Source organism: Panthera uncia, assembly GCF_023721935.1.
Source record: "Panthera uncia isolate 11264 chromosome A3 unlocalized genomic scaffold, Puncia_PCG_1.0 HiC_scaffold_11, whole genome shotgun sequence".
Lineage (NCBI taxonomy): Eukaryota > Metazoa > Chordata > Mammalia > Carnivora > Felidae > Panthera > Panthera uncia.
The window spans coordinates 28,647,705-28,666,806 of NW_026057578.1; the positions used below are offsets into that span (position 1 = coordinate 28,647,705).

Here is a 19,102-nt window from a genome sequence, read left to right on the forward strand (position 1 = left end):
TCTGGTTGCTGTTTGACAGGGTGGCCTGCTTCTCAGAACGGAAAATCTCTAGGGGCAGGGAAGCAGCTAGGAAAGCTCTCTGTGGCCACCGCATTGCATGCACAGACTTGAGAGACTGCATAAGGAGTAGGGTAGAGGTGAGAATTTGGGAAGCTGAGAGTCCACATCCCAGCCTCCATGACTGCTGCTGGGAATGGCAGGTGATGAACTTCTACTCTGCTCTGCCCAAAGTTGGGGCTCTTGCAGTGCAGCTGGGGAAATCTGCCTGGCCATGACACAAAAGCCTGGATGGTGGCTCCTGTGGACAATGAGACCAAGTGCCCTGCAGAAGAGTTTCCAGGCACTGCCCACTCAGAGGCAGGGCCTCAGGGTGCAAAAGTGGGAGGCAGGCTGGAGACAAGAGGGGAAGGGGCCTTCGTTGAATACACCCCATGGGCCAGACTTTTTACTCCTGCTTTTCATTTTTATTTTTTTAATGTTTATTTGTCTTTGAGAGAGAGACAGAGATAGAGTATGAGCGGGGGAGGGGCAGAGAGAGGGGGAGACACAGAATCCGAAGCAGGCTCCAGGCTCTGAGCTGTCAGCACAGAGCCCGACATGGGGCTCGAACTCATGAACCGTGAGATCATGACGTGAGCCAAAGTTGGACGCTTAACCAACCGAGCCACCCAGGCGCCCCTACTCGTGCTTTTAATTAACCTCCCAACCACATAAGGAAATAAAGGTTACTAGAGCCATTTTACAGATGAGGAAACTGAGGTGCAGAAAAGTAATTTATTTGTGGCCACAGAGATAATAAATGATAGACATGATCTTTTCATGCAAACCAGCATAGCTCGTAACCTGTGTTCTTTCTAGAAGTAAAAAATATCTTATTTCTGGGGCACCTGGGTGGCTCAGTCGGTTAAACCTCCAACTTCATCAGGTCATGATCTCGACCTCAGTTCATGAGTTCGAGCCCCGCATCCGGCTATCTGTCAGCACAGAGCCTGAAGCCTGCTTCCAATCCTGTCTCCCTCTCTCTCTGCACTTCCCCCGCTCATGCTCTCAATCTCTCTCAAAAATAAACAAACATTTAAAAACATTTTTTTAATACTTTATTTCTGGATTAAAAGTATCAGGGGAGTGCCATCCGTTCTCAGATGTCAGTCACTGTTCTGTGTTCATTAACAAGCTGATGGAGAAAGTATCAACATCCCCATGGCAGACGGGAGCTCAGAGAGGTCAAGTGACTTGCTCAAAGACACCCAGCTAGTAAGTGACGAAGAGGTTGGTTATTCATACCAGAACTTCATGATAACCTTGCCCGCATGTAATTCGTAACTTTGTGAATAGTTGTACTTAGCATAGCTGTTGGGCAAACTGTTGAGGAAATTTCATACTGTAGATTCTGTTCAACCAGGCCGTTTGCCAATGCTACAAAGTCATGGTTGATACACACACTCACAGGCAGGGTCCCGTGAGACAGCAGCCCCTGGAGAAAGGAGCCTGTCAGTGGTCCAGACAGAGTCTTGCCAAACAGAGACGGGGGCTTGGCCTGGCCCTGGGGGTCAGGAGATGACTCCACTCTGACCCCAAAGAGCTGCACACCCACAAAGAGGAAAGGCATGTGCCTAAATCTCTAACCGAGCTTTATTTTTTTTTTGTAATGTTTATTTATTTTTTGAGAGAGAGCATGAGAGCATGCACATGAGTGGGGGAGGGGCAGAGAGAGGGAGAGAGAAGCCCAAGCAGGCTCCACACTGTCCGTGCAGAGCCCGACGTGGGGTTCAAACCCACGAACGGTAAGATCACGACCTGAGCCAAAACCAAGAGTCGGTCACTCAACCGACTAAGCCACCCAGGTGGCCCCCCCTCTACCTGAGGTTTAGGCAAGAGCGTGGGAGTGCCAACCGGTCAGAAGAGGGAGACATTAATTCTCATCCCAGACCAGGGGCTCCGAAAGAGGTGGCCAACAAGCCACCTGTTGTTGGTGGAGCCAACAAGCTCCAGGAAGTATCTTGGGCATCTGGTGTCTCACAGCTGGGGGCACTTTCCTGGGGTGGAGGCGGGTGAGGCCAGAACTGCCCAATTCCTGCCCCTGCAGGTGACAGGTCCGGGAGGACACCCTCAAAGAAGCGGGCTCCCAGAGCCGAGGGTGCCGCGGGCAGGCGCGGAGCCCAGCCTGGCCAGAAGGAACGGGTCGGGGGCAGCCCAGGGCCGGGATCCCCCCGGAGGAAGCAGGCAGAGCACAGGAGACACCGAGAAGAGCTGGGGGAACAGGGGCGGAGCTCCGCAGAGAGGACCTGCACAGAGAGGAGGAAGAAGGATGGGAGGACTTCCCTCAAGGAGCAGAGAGCACCCTCAAAGAAGGAAAAGGAGGTGCCGAGGAAGGAGGAGACGTGGAAGCGGCTGAAGAAGCACAGGTGTGTTGTAATTCTGGTACAGGTGCGTTTATGATCAGTGCCCTCCTCTCCTTTGGCCTTTCTCCCTCCCCTGACAAAGGGTTGATGTCCCCTCCCCTGGTATAGGTGACCCCTCCAATCTCCTGCTTCTGTTTGTCCCCCGCTTTTCCACCACCCTGCTCTCCCCCATGAAATGGGAAGAGGGTCTTGGCCACGCTTGGAGGGGACACTGGGTGATCTCAACCGCAGTGCCTCATGTCCGGCAGGTGCAAGTGGACGTACTGAGTGGGGAGGTGACATGGCAGTGGGGTGGGACCAGATCCCAAGTCTCCTAAATTTCAGCTGGTGGCTCACCGCAGCTCTTGAAGAGGAACTGAGAGAAAAGAACAAAACTGGATTTAGGAGTCATCGTAGGACTTAAGCACGCCATTTCCCCAGTCTGGACCTGTGTCCTCTTCTGTGAAAGGTGGCGTTGATTTAAAGGACCCTCGAGGATTCCACCAGCCCTGAAACCTAGGATGTGGGGGGTTTGTTTTTTTCCTTTGTTCCGTTAGCGCTGGCACATGTGGGTTCACAGACAGAGCCAGCTTCAGGAGTCAGCAAGTCAGGATTTGGGTTCCATTCTTTGCTGCCAATTTTGATGGGACATCTCCTTCTCTTTGCCCTCCCCCCCCTTTTTAGCTTTCCTCACTTGGTTAGGGCTTTTGTCTCCTGCCTGATTGTCCTTGGACATAAGCTAAAGGGGTAAAGAGTGCATGGTGCCCGTAGCAACTTAAAGAGAACTTGAATGCATGTTGATCAAGCCCTGAAGTGTCCTGAGTGTTAGAGGGAGGCTGCCCCACCCCAAGCAGACCGCAGGTGTCTGGACGGCAGAGGCAAAGCGAGGGGTGCCACTCTCAGCTGAGTGCCACAGCAGGGCAGAGAGAGACAGAAAAGACTCAGTTGTGTTCCCCAGATGCTGACAGTCTAGTAGGTAAGATAGGACATGGGCATCAGTCATCATAAGACAAGGCGGAAAGCAATATGCACTCGAGAAAGGGTTTGATGAAATGCCTTTTCCATGGGGCCCTGGGGCATCCGGGTTTCTCCATCGAGAAGGTAAGCATTTCGGCCAGTCCCTGAAGCACACGGGGAATTGAGGCAAAGCCTGAGTGCCCTGCACCCCCAGACCAAGGGACCCCTGAGGAGAGACTCAAAGGAAGCTGTCATGGGATGTGCATGAGGCATGGCAAGACACCCCTGTGCCCTCGGCTGTCCAGCGAGGTGCTGGACCCCTCTTCTCTCCTCTGGCCCATGAGGTCTCCTCCGTTCTTTGAGTTCCTCAGAAATTAAAACTCATGGGGGCTGCTGCAAATTGTTCTCTAAAACCTGCAGGGACCCAAGCCCACATCCTGTATTTACATTTATGGAAGTGGCTGAGAAGGCTGCCTGGGCCTGGCCTTCTCCAGCCACTCCCTCACCCCATGGGCAGCTGTCCCGCTCAGAGTTTTTTTCCGCAAGCAAAGGACACTGTGAGGAACACACACAACAACTCAAATGTTGCAGCAGCCAGGGATGCCCGGGTGGCTCAGTTGGTTGAGCGTCCAACTTCGGCTCAGGTCATGATCTTGTGGTTCATGAGTTCGAGCCCCGCGTCAGGCTCTGTGCTGACAGCTGGGAGCCTGGGGCCTGCTTTGGATTCTGTGTCTCCCTCTCTCTCCCCCTCTTGCACTCTGTCTCTCTCTCAAAAATAAGTAAACATTTTAAAAAAGTGGTTTTTTTTTTAATTTTGTGGCAGCCGAACACACATGGTCTCGGCTGTGAGATGTTGAGGCTCCTTACACAGGGAGAAGGTTTCCGGATGCAAGTCCCCTCCCCCGTGCCATCCAGTATGACGGCCACCAGCCACATGCTGAGCCCTTGAAATGTGGCCAGTGTGACCAAGGAGCTGAATTTCTAATTTAATTTCACTTTATTTTTTAAGTTTATTTATTTATTTTTTATTTTGAGAGAGGGAGAGCACGAGCAGGGAAAGGGCAGAGAGAGAGGGAGAGAGAGAGAGAGAGAGAGAGAGAGAGAGAGAGAGAGAGAATCCCAAGCAGACTCCGCGTGCCAGCACGGAGCCCAACTTGGGGCTTGATCTCACGAACCATGAGATCATGAGCTGAGCTGAAACCAAGAGTTTGCTTAACTGACTGAGCCATCCAGGCACCCCTCACTTAACTTCATTTTAATTCGGTGTTAATGCTACTGAGCTGACACAAAAGTTAGTGAATTTACTTCACTTGGACGGACAGCTGTAGTTTTGAAATCGACTTAACTTTGAAGCCGATGCATTTCTCCTTTAAAAAAAAAAAAATGAGGGGCGCCTGGGTGGCTGAGTCGGTTAAGCGGCCAACTTCAGCTCAGGTCATGATCTCGCAGTCTGTGAGTTCGAGCCCCGCGTCGGACTCTGTGCTGACAGCTCAGAGCCTGGAGCCTGTTTCGGATTCTGTGTCTCCCTCTCTCTGACCCTCCCCTGTTCATGCTCTGTCTCTCTCTGTCTCAAAAATAAAATAAACGTTAAAAAAATTTAAAAAAAAAAAAAAAGTGGGCCAACTGCTTTTGTCCGTGCAGATGCAAATGTCAAAGGAAAATGATATTCTACCACGTAATTCATTGGTTGGGAAACTTTTAAGTATGTCTAAAACCATTTGGGTATGGTTTCAACCATACCCAACCAAATGGGTTTTACCCATTTGGGTAACCGTTTCAACTACAAATCTTATGAAATCCAGATACAGATCAAATATGTTCACTGAAAATTTAATGTCTAAATCGACACACACAGGGGTTGTGAGAGGAACACCAGATTTTGAAGACAGTACAAGAAGAATATAAAATGCCTCATTAATAATTTTTAGATTGATTACGGGTGAGAACGACAATTTTTGACATGTTGGATTCAACGACGTGTATTATTAAAATGAACTTGGGGCGCCTGGGTGGTGCAGTCGGTTAAGCGTCCGACTTCAGCCAGGTCACGATCTCACGGTCCGTGAGTTCGAGCCCCGCGTCAGGCTCTGGGCTGATGGCTCGGAGCCTGGAGCCTGTTTCCGATTCTGTGTCTCCCTCTCTCTCTGCCCCTCCCCTGTTCATGCTCTGTCTTTCTCTCTGTCCCAAAAAAAAAAAAAAAAAAAAAAAAACGTTGAAAAAAAAAAAAATGAACTTACCCATCTCCTTTTGCCATTTTAATGTGGTTACTAGAAAAATTTCAGGGGCGCCCGGGTGGCTCAGTCGGTTGAGTGTCCGACTTCGGCTCAGGTCGTGATCTCGCCGTCTGTGAGTTCGAGCCCCACGTCGGGCTCTGTGCTGACAGCTGGGAGCCTGGAACCTGCTTCGGATTCTGTGTCTCCCTCTCTCTCTGTCCCTCCCCCGTTCATGCTCTGTCTCTCTCTCTGTCAAAAATAAATAAACATTAAAAAAAATTTTTTTTTAAATTAAAAAAGAAAAAAAAGAAAAATTTCAAATGACAACACGTGGCTCGGGCTGTATCTCTCCTGGGCAGCACTGTGCTAGAATGTGGCGGGCAGGGAGCATGCAGAGAAATCAAGTTGGGGGAGGTGACCCTCCCAGTGTCTTAGGCTACAGGACAGAGTGGCAGTCTCTTCTGATGGGTGCTGGGAGTCACCACGGGCTTCTGAGCAGGGGCGGGCCTCTGAGGGGTGGTCAGGGCTGGGAGGGTCAGTGAACACAGCCCGCCTGCCTTGCCCGTGGGCTCCCCTACATTCCGCAGGGTGCCTAAAGACACCAACTTCTCACTCTCCCCTCCTCTGCCCCGGGCTCTGCCTCCAGATCGCCCTCCTTGGCCTCCGGTGCCTCTGTCGGGGAGTCTCTGTCAGAGGAGGAACTGGCCCGAATCCTGGAGCAGCTAGAAGACAAGAAGAAGCTCATTGCCACCGTGCGGAGCAAGCCCTGGCCCATGGCGAAGAAGCTTACTGAGCTCAGGTGAGCAGGTGGTGGTCGGCCGGGGGCCTCTTAATGTTCGAGAGGCTCAGCTCCTTCTGATGGGCCCGGAATCCCTTCTTCCTCTCCGCCCCTTGACAGGAAGGGAGATTCACCCTCCCACTCTGCTTTGGTCCCTTCAATCCCTAGCACAAGCATAGTGCCTGGCCGGGGGCGGGGGGGGGGGGGGGGTGCGGGGGTTGTTAGAGCCTAGACAGGCGTGAGCAGTGACTGTTTATTGACTGAGGCCCTGCCGTTGGCCAACACTGACAGGGTCTGGCGGGAGAGACAGAGGATCGTGGCGCTCTGGCCTACACCCAACCTGGCATCCTTTCTGTTTCGTGTCCCTTTCCTCTCATCTGGTGGCTTCTACACCTCCCTCACAACCCAGCACCGACGTGCCTCCCTTGGGCGGCTTTCCAGCCCCCACCCTCCCCACCTCGACACGTTCAGAATGCCCTTTGTGTTCTTTGGGCCCCAGAACCTCTTTGTGTGTGGCACACTCACGCTGGGCGTGTGGAGAACGGGGAGTGTGTCTGTCTCAGCTACTCTCGCGTCCCAGATGCCCGACAGCTCAAGGCCCAGGCTTGAGGTGACGCTCCATGAATGTTGTTCGGGCCTCCTCCTCTCCAAGCCCCTGACTCCTGTTTTCAGCTCAGCCCTTCTCCCGTTTCCACACGAAAGGCCGGCCCACCAAGCGTTTTGTGAGTCTCGTGTCTCTGCCGTAGTCTTGAGATAAGGCCAGGGGTCACACTGTTTAACTGGTTTTCTACTGGAAAAAAAAAAAAAATCCCATCCAATATTACCATTTCCCCCCAAGTTCCCCCTTGGTTTTTCTGCCACCGGGGGCTGGGGGCGGGGGGAACACTCCCCTTGTCCTTCCCTCTTCATAAAGCCACTTTCGCTGGCTCCTGTCACACCTGAGTTTCCAGTCTGCCAACTGCCTCACCCTTTATTATGTAGAACAATTTGGCAGCTGTATTTTGACGCCCCGTTTGCCCCCAAGAGGTGAGCGAAGAGGCTGGCTGCACACAGTGCAGACCCTGAGGGAGTTCTGGTAAACCCAGCTGACTCTACGCACCCAAGCAAATTACTAGGCCCTAGGCTCCTACGGGAAGAAATGCCTCCCTGTGGTGCCTCCGGGCCAGTGCTGACCAACAGAACTTTGGGGCGTGACGGGGATGCTCTAAAGCTACACTCTTACTGCCGCCGCTAGCCCTATGTGGCTGGGAACCACTGGAAAAGCAGTTAGTGTGACTGAGTAACTGAATTTTTTGTTCTATTTTAATTTATTTAAATGAAATCATCCCACGTGGCCGCTGGCTACGGCTCGGGTGGCAGGTGCAGGCGTGGACAGGGGCTGTCTTCTGGGTCTCCTCTCCCTGATCCCTCAGGGCCAGCTTCTTCCTCCTGTCAGGGGGCCCAGAACAGCCATCTGTCACTCTAACACCACCTCGCCCCCACTCAGGTGTCACCTGAACACATCTTTTATTAACAGCGGAAAAAGAGCAACCGAGGTGCTCATGGAAATGAGATCTCCAGCAGGCTGAAGTCTCGGGGACCGTGAACATTTCTTGAGGGCTGTTCGGCTGCCCAGAGGAGACGCGTGACATCTCCTCCAGCCGGAGGGCAGAGCTCCTGCCCCCAGTACCAGCGGCTAAGGCCTGGGGAATCAAACAGACCCAGGCGTCTGTCTCCGGGGCAGGTCTCCTCGACCCACACTGGCCTCTTCCCTTCACGATTCCCTCCTTCCTCTTCCCTCTCCCAAGACTCCTTATCCCAGAGTCAGGTCCAAGGTGGACAGCCTCTGGGTTTCCAAGCAAGCTGGGGCCTCTACCTAGAAGAGCTTTGCTTTCTGCCGGCTCGCCTGGCTAATTCCTACAACCCTGTAAGACTCGGGCCAAGCGTGCCCTCTGTGGGGAAGCCCCCACCACCCGCCCCACATTCAGGCTGAGTTACTTACTGCCCCTCAGATGCCCAAGGCACAGTGTCCTCACTCAACTGGATGCTCTTGTCCACGGAGCTGTGTCTAACACATCTCTCAGTACTCTTTCTTTTTGTACATATGGCCACCGCTTGCTGAGTGCCCCCTGGGTACCAGATCTATTCCGAATGCTGGTATGTAACAACCAGTTACATACCAAACCAGTTGTTGGTAACAACTCCTTTACTCCATTGTTATTGCCCCCGCTTTACTGATGAGCAAACACAGAGCCATCAGGTCACTTGCCCACGTTTTACGAGGTGAGGTAAGGGGCCTGGCCCGCATTTGAATTCAAGAATTCTGGCTCCGGTACCTACACTCTTAATGTGTCTTTTGCGTTTGTCTGTTTATTTGTTTTATTTTTGAGAGAGAGAGCAAGCGGGGGAGGGGCAGAGAGAGAGGGAGACAGAGGGAGACAGAGGATCGGAAGCAGGTTCCAGGCTGTCAGTGCAGAGCCCGATGCAGGGCTCAGACTCAGAACCATTGGGATCATGACCTGAGCCGAAGTCGGATGGAGGCCTAACTGACTGAGCCACCCAGGGGCCCCACCTACACTCTTAATTTGTAATCATCTGTCTAGGGTTACTAAACATTCTAGAATGTTCGCGTCCTCCATGATTTCCTCCCATCACAAATAGCATTCCCAGACTACATCTTCTTTTTTTAGAAGCAATGGTGTGGGGACCCGTCTCTGGCCCACTCGGGCTGCTGGTTGACCCCGGGCAGAGTTGTTGTGACAATCGAAGCAGGATGACGGTGCATGAAGAACAGAGATGAACTGGGGCAAGGCTGTGTTCACACCTCTGCTGCATCTAGGTGACTTTGGCTGGCTGTCCAGTGCCACTCGGATGATTTCCTTCCCTGAAGCCCTCTGAGCCTCCCGTTCCTCACTTACAAAATAGGAGCGACAATTGACATCTGCCTTGCAGAGTTCTGACAGATTCAAACTGTTTATATTAAGTGTCCAGCACATCGTGTGGACGCATTTTAAAGCTTGAACATCTTTTGTGCCAGACACCATGCTGACCTCTGAGAGGTGAGAATGGGGAGCAAAGACGAATCAGAGAAGACGTTGCTGACAGGCATCATTAGTAACACAAGATGGGCGGTGCTGTCGGCAAAAGCGTTTCTAGAGCCCACGAGTCGGGGATGTTTGCTTTAAACTATAGAATTAATCGGGTATGTCCCTCTGCTTTATCAGAATCCTGACTGATATCTTCGAAATTTACGCAAACTGCTTGCTTTCTTTAGAGAAATCTGAAGAATTCCACTTCCAGGAAGATTGGGTAGACATACTTTTCCCTATTCTTCCCTAAAACCCTGGACATTATCTGCAAAACATCTGCAAAAACATGAGAAGGCTCAGAAAGGTAGAGAGAAGAAGACGGTCTGGTGAAAGACCTCACAACCAAAGGGTTGATGGACCATTGAGTTTTGGGGTTTTCTTCTTGCCCTATATTTCCTAGACTGAATATTGGAGAAGCCAGCAACCCAGAAACACGAATAAACACAGACAAAGAACACCTCAAGACAGGGCATAAGTGGTGCCCCCAATGCCCTCACCAGGCTGGTATTAGAGAAAGCTGGGTGGGAAACAGGGACTTTCATCCCCAGTGGGCAGTAATGAAGTAATGAACCCTCCCTCCCCCTCTGGTGTCCATGCAAGTCCATGGGGAGGCTGGCCTTTCACCACCACCTGATAGTAACAAGGCATCCCTCCTAGGCAGGATGTTGAGTAAAACCTGCTTGGGCACCTGAATTCCCATTCCCACTCAGCAGTAATGAAGAGTCCTACCCAGCCCCAGGTGCCAAAGTAGGCCAAGGGAAGAACAAGGACCTCCATCTGGAAGTAACCAGACAGGATCCCTTTCACCCACTGGGCCAGTGTCAGAGGAGGCCTGCTAAAACAGAAGATTTCAACAAGATCCGGAGTGTTTTAATATCCAAAGTGTCCAGGCTTCAACTGAAAATCACTCATCATACCAAGAACTAGGAAGATCTCAAGCTGAATGATAAGAGACAACTAAAGATTCTAACACCAAGATGATATAGATGTTAGAATCACCTGGCAAAGATTTTAAGAAACCATTACAAAAGTGCTTCACCGAGCAGTGAAACTAACGAAGAAATGGAAACCCTAAGAAATAGAAGATATAGAGAACAACTAGAAATTTTTATTTTTGAGACTACTTATTTAATGTTTGTTTATTTTTGAGAAACAGAGCTCAAGCAGGGGAGGGGGAGCAGAGAGAGAGGGAGACACAGAATCCAAAGGAGGCTCCAGGCTCCGAGCTGTCAGCACAGAACCTGACACGGGGCTCGAACTCCTGAACTGTGAAACCATGACCTAAGCCAAAGTCAGACGCTTAACCGACTGAGCCACCCAGGTGCCCCACAACTAGACATTTTCGAAGTCAAAAAATACAGTCACTAAAATTTTAAAAAACGAACGAGTGGGCCCAACCGCAGAACGGAGAGAGCAAAGAATCAATGAAATTGCAAGTAAAACAAGAGAATTTACCCAATCTGAACAATAGAGAGAAAATGGTCTGGGAGAAAACGTGAAAAGAACCTCAGGGACATGTGGGACTATAATAAATGTTCTTACATTAGCGTCTCTTCCAAATCCCTCACCCTGAATATGAGAGGGTTGGTGGGAGGGGTCCCAGAAAAGAGGAGAAACAGAGTGGGGCTGAAAAAGTCTTCAAACAAACAATGCCCCCAAATTTCTCAAATTTGGCAAAACTTACAGATTCAAGAAAGCTAAAGAAACCCTCCTGCAGGATAAGCCCAAAGTGATCTATGTCAAGGCATATCATAGTCAAACTTCTTACAAGCAGTCAGGATATTTACAAGCAGTCAGAGAGAAACAGTGCATTGCCTAAAGGGGAAAGCAATTAGAATGACAGAAAATTTGTCATTAGAAACCCTGGAGGACAGAGGAAGGGAGCACAAAAATTTTTCAAGTGCTAAATGAAAAGAATTCTATATTCTGCCAAATATCCTTTAAGAGTAAAGAAATCAAGACATTCTCAGGTGAAGAAAACCTAAAAAAAATCTGTTACCAGCAGACTATCCTAAAAGAATGGCTAAAGCAAATTCTCTAAGCAAAAAGGAAATGATAAAAGAAAGAATCTTCAAACATCAGGAAGGAAGAACATGGTAAGAGCAAAAATATTGAAAACTGTCATAGATTTCCCTTCCTCTCTTGAGTATTTAAAATTATGTTTGACAGTTGAAGAAAAAAATCATAACATCATCTAATATGGTTCTCAATGAATGTAGAGAAATATTTAAGACAATTATAAATGGGAGGATAAAGGAACATACAGGGAAGTAACACTTTTACACTTTACCTAGTAAAATGTCAGCTCCAGTAGACTTTGATAAGATATATATATGTGTATATGATATATATGTATATGTATATGATATATATGTGTGTATATATATGAGTGTTGTGTACAAACACACACCTTACATTACATACTATATTATATGATAATGTACAGTAATAATTAAATTATATTTAATTATTATATTATATTAATTATTATATATTAATATAATTATATTAATTATAAATATAATATAATTTATATTAATATACAATATATAATATATATTATATAAATATAAATATAATTATATTAATATATAATAAGTAATATAATAATAATATATTAATTATATTAATAATATAATATAATATATTACATAATATTTTGCTTAGAGCAACTACTGAAAAGGCCATACAAAGAGATAATGCTAAAAAGCATCATAGATAAACCAAAATGGAATCCTAAAAAATGTTCAAGTAACCTGCAGGGAACAAGAAAACAGAAATGAAACACAGAGAGAACAAACAGAAAACAAAAAATAAAATAGTAGGTTTAAACCCTAACATATCAACAGTTACATTAAATGTAGGTGGTCTAAATATACCAACTGAAAGACAGATTGGCAGAGTAATTTTTAAAATGACTTAACTCCATACAGTCCACAAAGTGAGTCCATAGACTCACTTTAAATATGATGATATAGGGGCGCCTGGGTGGCTCAATCGGTTGGGCGTCCGACTTCGGCTCAGGTCACGATCTTGCGGTCCGTGGGGTAGAGCCCCGCATTGGGCTCTGGGCTGACGGCTCGGAGCCTGGAGCCTGTTTCAGATTCTGTGTCTCCCTCTCTCTCTGACCCTCCCCCGTTCATGCTCTGTCTCTGTCTGTCTCAAAAATAAATAGAACGTTAAAAAAAAAAATTTTTTTTTAAATAATAAATAAATAAATAAATAAATATGATGATATATGTAGGTTGAGAGTACAAAGATGGTAAAAAGACATATCCCATGCAAATGTCAAGCAAAATAAAGTAGAAGAGGCTATGTAAATATCAAATAAATTTGACTTCAGAGTAAAGAAAATTGACAGGGACTGAAAGGAACATTGTAGAATGATAAAAGGGTCAGGGGCACCTGGGTGGCTCAGTCGGTTAAGCAGCCGACTTCGGCTCAGGTCACGATCTCGCGGTCCGTGAGTTCGAGCCCCGCGTCGAGCTCTGGGCTGATGGCTCAGAGCCTGGAGCCTGCTTCCGATTCTGTGTCTCCCTCTCTCTCTGCCCCTCCCCCGTTCATGCTCTCTCTCTGTCTCAAAAATAAATAAAACGTTAAAAAAAAAAAAAAAGAATGATAAAAGGGTCAATCCACCAAGAGGAAGATGTAACAAACCTAAAAGTGTAAGCACCAAAAATAGCAGTGGTTTGAGTTCTACAGTATATTATCTCGGGATGTATAGTAAATTTCCCCAAAACTTAGTAGTTTAAAACAATAAGAAACATTTATTATCTTCTATGGGTCAGAAATTCAGGAGCAGCTTCGCTGGGCAGTTCTGACTTGGAGTCTCTCATGAGGTTGGGTTAAGATGTTGGACAGGGCTGCATTCATCTGAAGGCTTGACTGGGGCTGGTGAATCGACTTCCAAGGTGGCTCACTCACGTGGATGACAAGTTGGTGCTGGTTCGTAAAAAAAAGGCCTCAGTTTCCCTTCAGAGGATACTTGAATATCCTCATGACATGGCAGCTGGCTTCCCTCAGAAGAGGATGTATTCGAGGAAGAAGTCACAATACCCTTTATGTCCTCATCTCAGAAGTCATAAACTGTCACTTCTACCACTTTCTAGTCATTGGAAACAAGTCACTAAGTCAGACCTGCATTCAAGGGGAGAAGAATTTAGTTCTCCATTTTATTTTGTTTTTTATTTTTTATTTTTTATTTTTTTAATTTAGAGAGAGAGAGCAGGAGGGAGGGAGAGAGAGAGAGAGGGAAAAAAAAATCCCAAGCAGGTTCCATACTCAGTGTAGAGCCTGCCATGAGGCTCGATCTCACAACCTTGGATCATGACCTGAACTGAAATGAAGAGTCCAACGCTCAACCCCAACTGAGCCTACCCAGGCACCCCTGGTTCTCCGTGTTAAAGGGAAGAATAATAATTTGGTAACATATTTTAAACCACCACTTCTGGAAGCCAGGCATGCTCGCTTAACCTCCCCTCTCTCAGATTGATTCACTGAGGTCTCTAGAGCAGATGCCTCACCTGACTGATCTCAATTTCCACTTAGCATGAGTTCAGGGTTTCTTTGACCCTTGTCTCCACAGCTGAAAATGGAGATTGCTTGGGGACAAAGAGAGATGCCAAGCCAGCCTGGCCCAGGCCGCCTTTAACCACTCTGCACCTCCAGCCCCCCGCCACCTCCTTTTGACCTTCGAGTGCATCCTTCCTATTTCCAGGTGTCTTCTAGATGTCAGGCTGGCTGATGCTCTCTCCCAGTGTCCTGCAAGGGACAGCAAAGCTCTATGAGGATCAAGCACAGAGTGGCTCTGTGTCTAGTTTTACATCTGCATCTATAAATTAAGTGTGATTTTGAATCTGAGCTCCTTCATCAGGGAAGAGTTTGGGGAGGTATGTAATGTCTCTGAGAGATGCCTTGGGTCAACTTCAGAGTGTTTCCACTGTGGAAGGCCACGTCACTGAGCCCCTTGTCAAGGCACCTGGGAGAGCAGAAGGTTCCACCCCAGCCCCTGAGCTTGGCAGAGGCTTATCAGCTGCCCACCCCAGAAACTGCTGCTTCCTCGGAAGGGGGAGGGGTGGCTGCCTGCTGAATGAAGTCCCTATGCTCACCTTGCGAGCATGCACACCTCCAATTTTCACATCCTTGTCCCCATTTCTAGATGAAAAGTGCCACTCTGGGAGGCACAGAACCCTGCCTGGGGCTCCACTCTGGCGCAATACATCCTCCTTCCCTCCCAGCAGCAATCACTGACCCCCTCCCAACCGTGTTTTCCAAACTGTGGTTTGGGCCACTTTATTTCCAAGGAGGGTCCTCCAAGAGGCAAACGTGAGGGGATTCTGAAGCGCTGTCTGTGGGGTGACCGCGCCTGAAAGCCCCTTCCTCCATAGCTTCCTCCTCTGCCGAGTGTTGGAGGCGCCTAAGGGGCTCATCATCACTGCCAGGAGTGACCTGGAGATCCAGGCCCCGTGAAGCTTCCTCAAAACAAACGGGTCCCTCCTCTCTTGACTTCTCACTGCGTTTACCGCACACCATCCGATGAGAGGAAAAAGGCGAGTTTGTGCCATGTTCTTGTTTCAAAAGACCGTTGGTGACGAGGAGGGGACAGAAGCACCTTACAGAAGTGAGATGTGCAACGATTAGGAAGTGCAGGGCAGGAGCGAGTGGTTTCCATAAACCAAATATTCTCTGGTAAGGAAGAACACGAGAGCCTGGATTGAAGGTAACAGGGGTACAGGAGTGCGCTGCAAAAAGGTAGTTGTTACTATTTGTATCCTTTTGCAGGACCCAGAAAAGCTTGCTGTCCATCAGTGTTCTTAAATGAGGTGGGTCCTTCACTGGGAATGGTCCTCAGAGTTTGCACCCAGTGCTGGGCAGGGCCCTCTGTTCCCCCGAGTGCTCTTTGGGGGTCTAGACACAGAGTCTGGACGTCAAGAAGAGAAGCATTTGCCGCCAGGCTCAATGGCTCAGGCACAAGAGCTGGCTCTTACTTTTGAGAATCCTCATTTGAAGTCCCCAAATCGTAAAAGCTGGCACATTGAAAGTCACAAATTCCCAGCGCTTACAAGCCTCTGCTCGATGTAAGATACAAGAAGAGAACAGAAACACACATTTTATTGGGGCGTTTGGGTGGATCAGTCGATTAAGCGCCCGACTTCAGCTCAGGTCATGATCTTACGGTTTCTGGGTTTGAGCCCCACATCGGGCTCTGTGCTGACAGCTCAGAGCCTGGAGCCTGCTTCGGATTCTGTGTCTCCCTCTCTCTCTCTGCCCCTCCCCTGCTTGCACTCTCTCTCTCTCTCTCTCTCAAACTCTCTCTCAAAAAATAAAATAAAACATTAAAAAAAAAAAGAAATACACATTTTACGAAAACATTTTTTTGTGACATGGCTATGTTGGTAGCTCCAGATAGCTCATTGCCTGGACATGTCCTGCCTAGGGGACAACAGGGAGCTGATCCCATTACAGAGACTTAATCCCACACAGACCAGGCTTTGATCCTGGGCTCAGGAGCTGAACAGTCAGCCTCATTAATTTGAGACATCGGAAAAAATAAAAACCAGCTTTAGGATTGACCTGAGGTTAGAATGCGACTTTGACTCTTGTCATCTGCCCACGCCTGCGCTGGGGGGGGGGGGTAGGTTTTCTTCCCCCCCCCCCCCCCCCCGCTTAAATGGACTTCTTTCCTCACCCGCTTGTGCGGGTCAATCCAGTGGCTGCTGGCAAACTGGGTCTCTGGGGGGTGGGATAAAGGGGGCCTGATTTGTAGCCTTTGCTGATTTCTGTGGTCTAAAGACTCCCACCGTGGCCAATTTCAAGCTACCAACCGTTTAACAGCTCGCCGGTCAAGTTCCTGAATATTTAGCAGTCGGGTCTCAGGCAGGAGTCGGTTCTGACCAACTGATCGGTGTCTGACTCATTCAACATTCAGGCAGTCCACAAATGTCTGGTGAACACTGTGTTCGTTTCCTTTTTCTTCGCTGAAGCGTGACATACAACGCTCTGTTAGTTTCAGGTGTTCAGCGTAGGGATTCGACATTCATATACATTGGGAAATGCTCACTGCGCTAAGTCCGCCTACCATCTGTCACCATACGACACGATTGCAATATTATTGACCGTATTCCCTAGGCTGCACTTTATATCCCCGTGATTTACTTATTTGATAACTGGCATCTTTTACCTCTCAATTCCCTTCATCTGCTTTGCCATATTTGTTTCTATTGCTGCCGCAACCCAAGTTTCACAAGTGTAACCGTTTAAGACCTTGTTCACCTACGTGTTCACAGTGCTGCTGGCCAGAAGTCCAGCGTGGCATGGCTGGATTCTCTGCTCAAGGTCTCACCGGGCTGAAATCAAAGTAGTAGCAGGCCTGAGGTGCCCATGTGGGGCTAGAGGTCCTCTTCTGGTTTTTGCGGAATTCAATTCCTTCCCTTGCTTTCCACGTGGCGTCCTCTTGAGGGCCCCCAGCAACAGAGGGTCAAGAATTCATTCCAATTCCTCTGACTTCCCCTTCTGCCACATCTGTCTGACTCTTCTGCCTTCTTCTGTATGTAAGGGCTCATGTAGTCACTCTGGGCCCTTCCCGAGAATCCAGGATAATCTCCCTATTTTATTTATTTAATTTTTTTTAAGTTTCTTTATTTTTGAGAGACAGAGACAGAGTGCTCGTGGGGGGAGGGACAGAGAGACAGGGAGACACAGAATCTGAAGCAGGCTCCAGGCTCTGAGCTGTCAGCACAGAGCCTGACGCAAAGCTCAAACCCATGGACTGCGAGATCATGACCCAAGCCGAGGTCGAATGCTCAGCCGACCCAGGCACCCCGAATCTCCCCATTTTAAATTAAGTCATGGGGTGCCTGAGTGGCTCAGCCGGTTGAGCGTCTGGCTTCGGCTCAGGTCATGATCTCACAGTTCGTGGCTTCGAGCCCCGCATCAGGCTCTGTGCTGACTGCTTGCTCAGAGCCTGGAGCCTGCTTCAGATTCTGTGTCTCCTCTCTCTGTCCCTCCCCCGCTCACGCTTTGTCTCACTTTGTTTCTCAAAAATAAATAAATGTTAAAAAAAAATCTTTAAATTAAGTCAGGAATCTTAATTACATCGGTAAAGTCCCTTTCGACATTCATGGGTGTACCACCAGAGGGCAAAGGTCATGGGAGCCAAAATTCTGCCTACAGGTGCCTACCATGTACTAAGCACCATTCTTAGCATTTGGGAAACGTCAGTGAATGAAACAGACAAATGCCCTACCTTCACAGAGCTTACATTCTAACTAGGGGTATAAAAACACATAAGGCTTCCAGCCACATGTACACTCTCATAGTTCAGATTTTTTTCAGTTTGGGATTAAAGTTCTGCCTCTACCCCCCTCCCCCCCCCTTTTTTTTTTTCCTAACCAGAGAGGCCCAAGAATTTGTGGAGAAGTATGAAGGAGCCTTAGGAAAGGGGAAAGGCAAGCGACTCTACGCCTACAGGATGCTGATGGCTAAGGTGGGTGATAGAGAGGGAGCAAACCCCAGGGAGGGCTTGCTCAGCCTCTGAACCTGGGTGACATCACAGGCACCTGCCCAGCCTCTGCATTTGTGGCCGGCTCCCCCCGCCCAGATCCTCAGCGCGAGGTCCAGCCAACTGACCGATTTGTCCGGGAAAGGAAACCAACTGTTTCCTGTCAATTTCTCTACATTTATCTGTGAGGGCTCCGGTGTATCTGAGACTCATTTCCTCCCCAGTGAAGAACTAAGCTCACAAAATTGATGAGGTTAAAAATAATAATAATAATAAAATAATAAAATAAAATAAAATAAAATAAAATAAAATAATTGATGAGGTTAAAACCACTGGGATCTTATTTTCCAAGCCCCAAATCAGGACAGTTCGTTTGATAAATCATTCATTTTTTTGCAACACCTTGAGCGTTTTTTTCCTGTATTCCCTGTTCATGGGTGTGTTTGAGTTTTAACTTTTTCTTGGGGCCATTTTGATATTTTGTATTCTTCCCAAAACTCAATCATTTAATTAAGATCTTCGTATGTATTACCAGAAAGTTGCAGGTGGTGGTCCCATAATTTTTGGAACTACTTTCTGTGTATGTTGGGTTGGAGTCTTTTTATTCCTAATATTCTCTTTTCTCCTTTTTCTTAAAAATTTTTTAGGTTTATTTATTTATTTTAAAAGGCAGACAGACAGACAGAGAGGCAGAGAGAGAGAGAGAATCCCAAGCAGGTTCTACACGGTTAGCACAGAGCCCGAGGCAGGGCTTGAACTCACGAACCGTGAGATCATGACCTGAGCTGTTTTTTCTCCTTTTTCAATCTTACTTGCCCAATAACTATCTTTGGGTCATTTTATTAATTTGATCTAGAGACTATTTACCACTTAATAACTGCACACTTAGGTCTTCCCCCCCGCCCCCACCCCAGCTGAGGAATGTGCTCTTCAAGCATATCTTTGCTAAATGATTCTGTTTAATCGTGTTTCCCTGCAAATAGTTCTAGTTCCTTCCTTAGGAAAAGGATGGCTGTCCATCCTCTGTGTTTACCTTCCCTCGTTGTTTTAAATTCTTTACTTCCTCTCTTTGCATTCTCAGAAATGTCTCAGGTTTATTCTCAATATCACTGAACCCATTTTCTTCGGCTTCAATTATAGGCTTTATTATATTATTATAATGTTTCTTCTCCTTCAATTACTGGGCTTTAAGTTACCTTGTAATC

General features: G+C 48.0%; 1 protein-coding gene and 1 long non-coding RNA gene across 2 annotated transcripts in view; one reads left to right on the forward strand and one right to left on the reverse strand.

The window, feature by feature from the left end:
• TMC2 (transmembrane channel like 2) overlaps nt 1-19,102 on the forward strand; it is a 67,745-nt gene that overhangs the window by 9,845 nt on the left and 38,798 nt on the right. Inside the window, exons 3-5 of the mRNA XM_049649820.1 lie at nt 2,087-2,405; nt 6,198-6,350; nt 17,792-17,882. Coding sequence (XP_049505777.1) covers nt 2,087-2,405; nt 6,198-6,350; nt 17,792-17,882 — 563 coding nt within the window. The remainder of the gene's footprint in view (nt 1-2,086; nt 2,406-6,197; nt 6,351-17,791; nt 17,883-19,102) is intronic.
• LOC125936761 (uncharacterized) lies at nt 12,796-16,465 on the reverse strand. Its single transcript, XR_007462117.1, has 2 exons — nt 16,222-16,465; nt 12,796-13,534 (listed from the first exon to the last, which is right to left on the reverse strand). It is a non-coding gene; the product is annotated as an uncharacterized LOC125936761 (long non-coding RNA).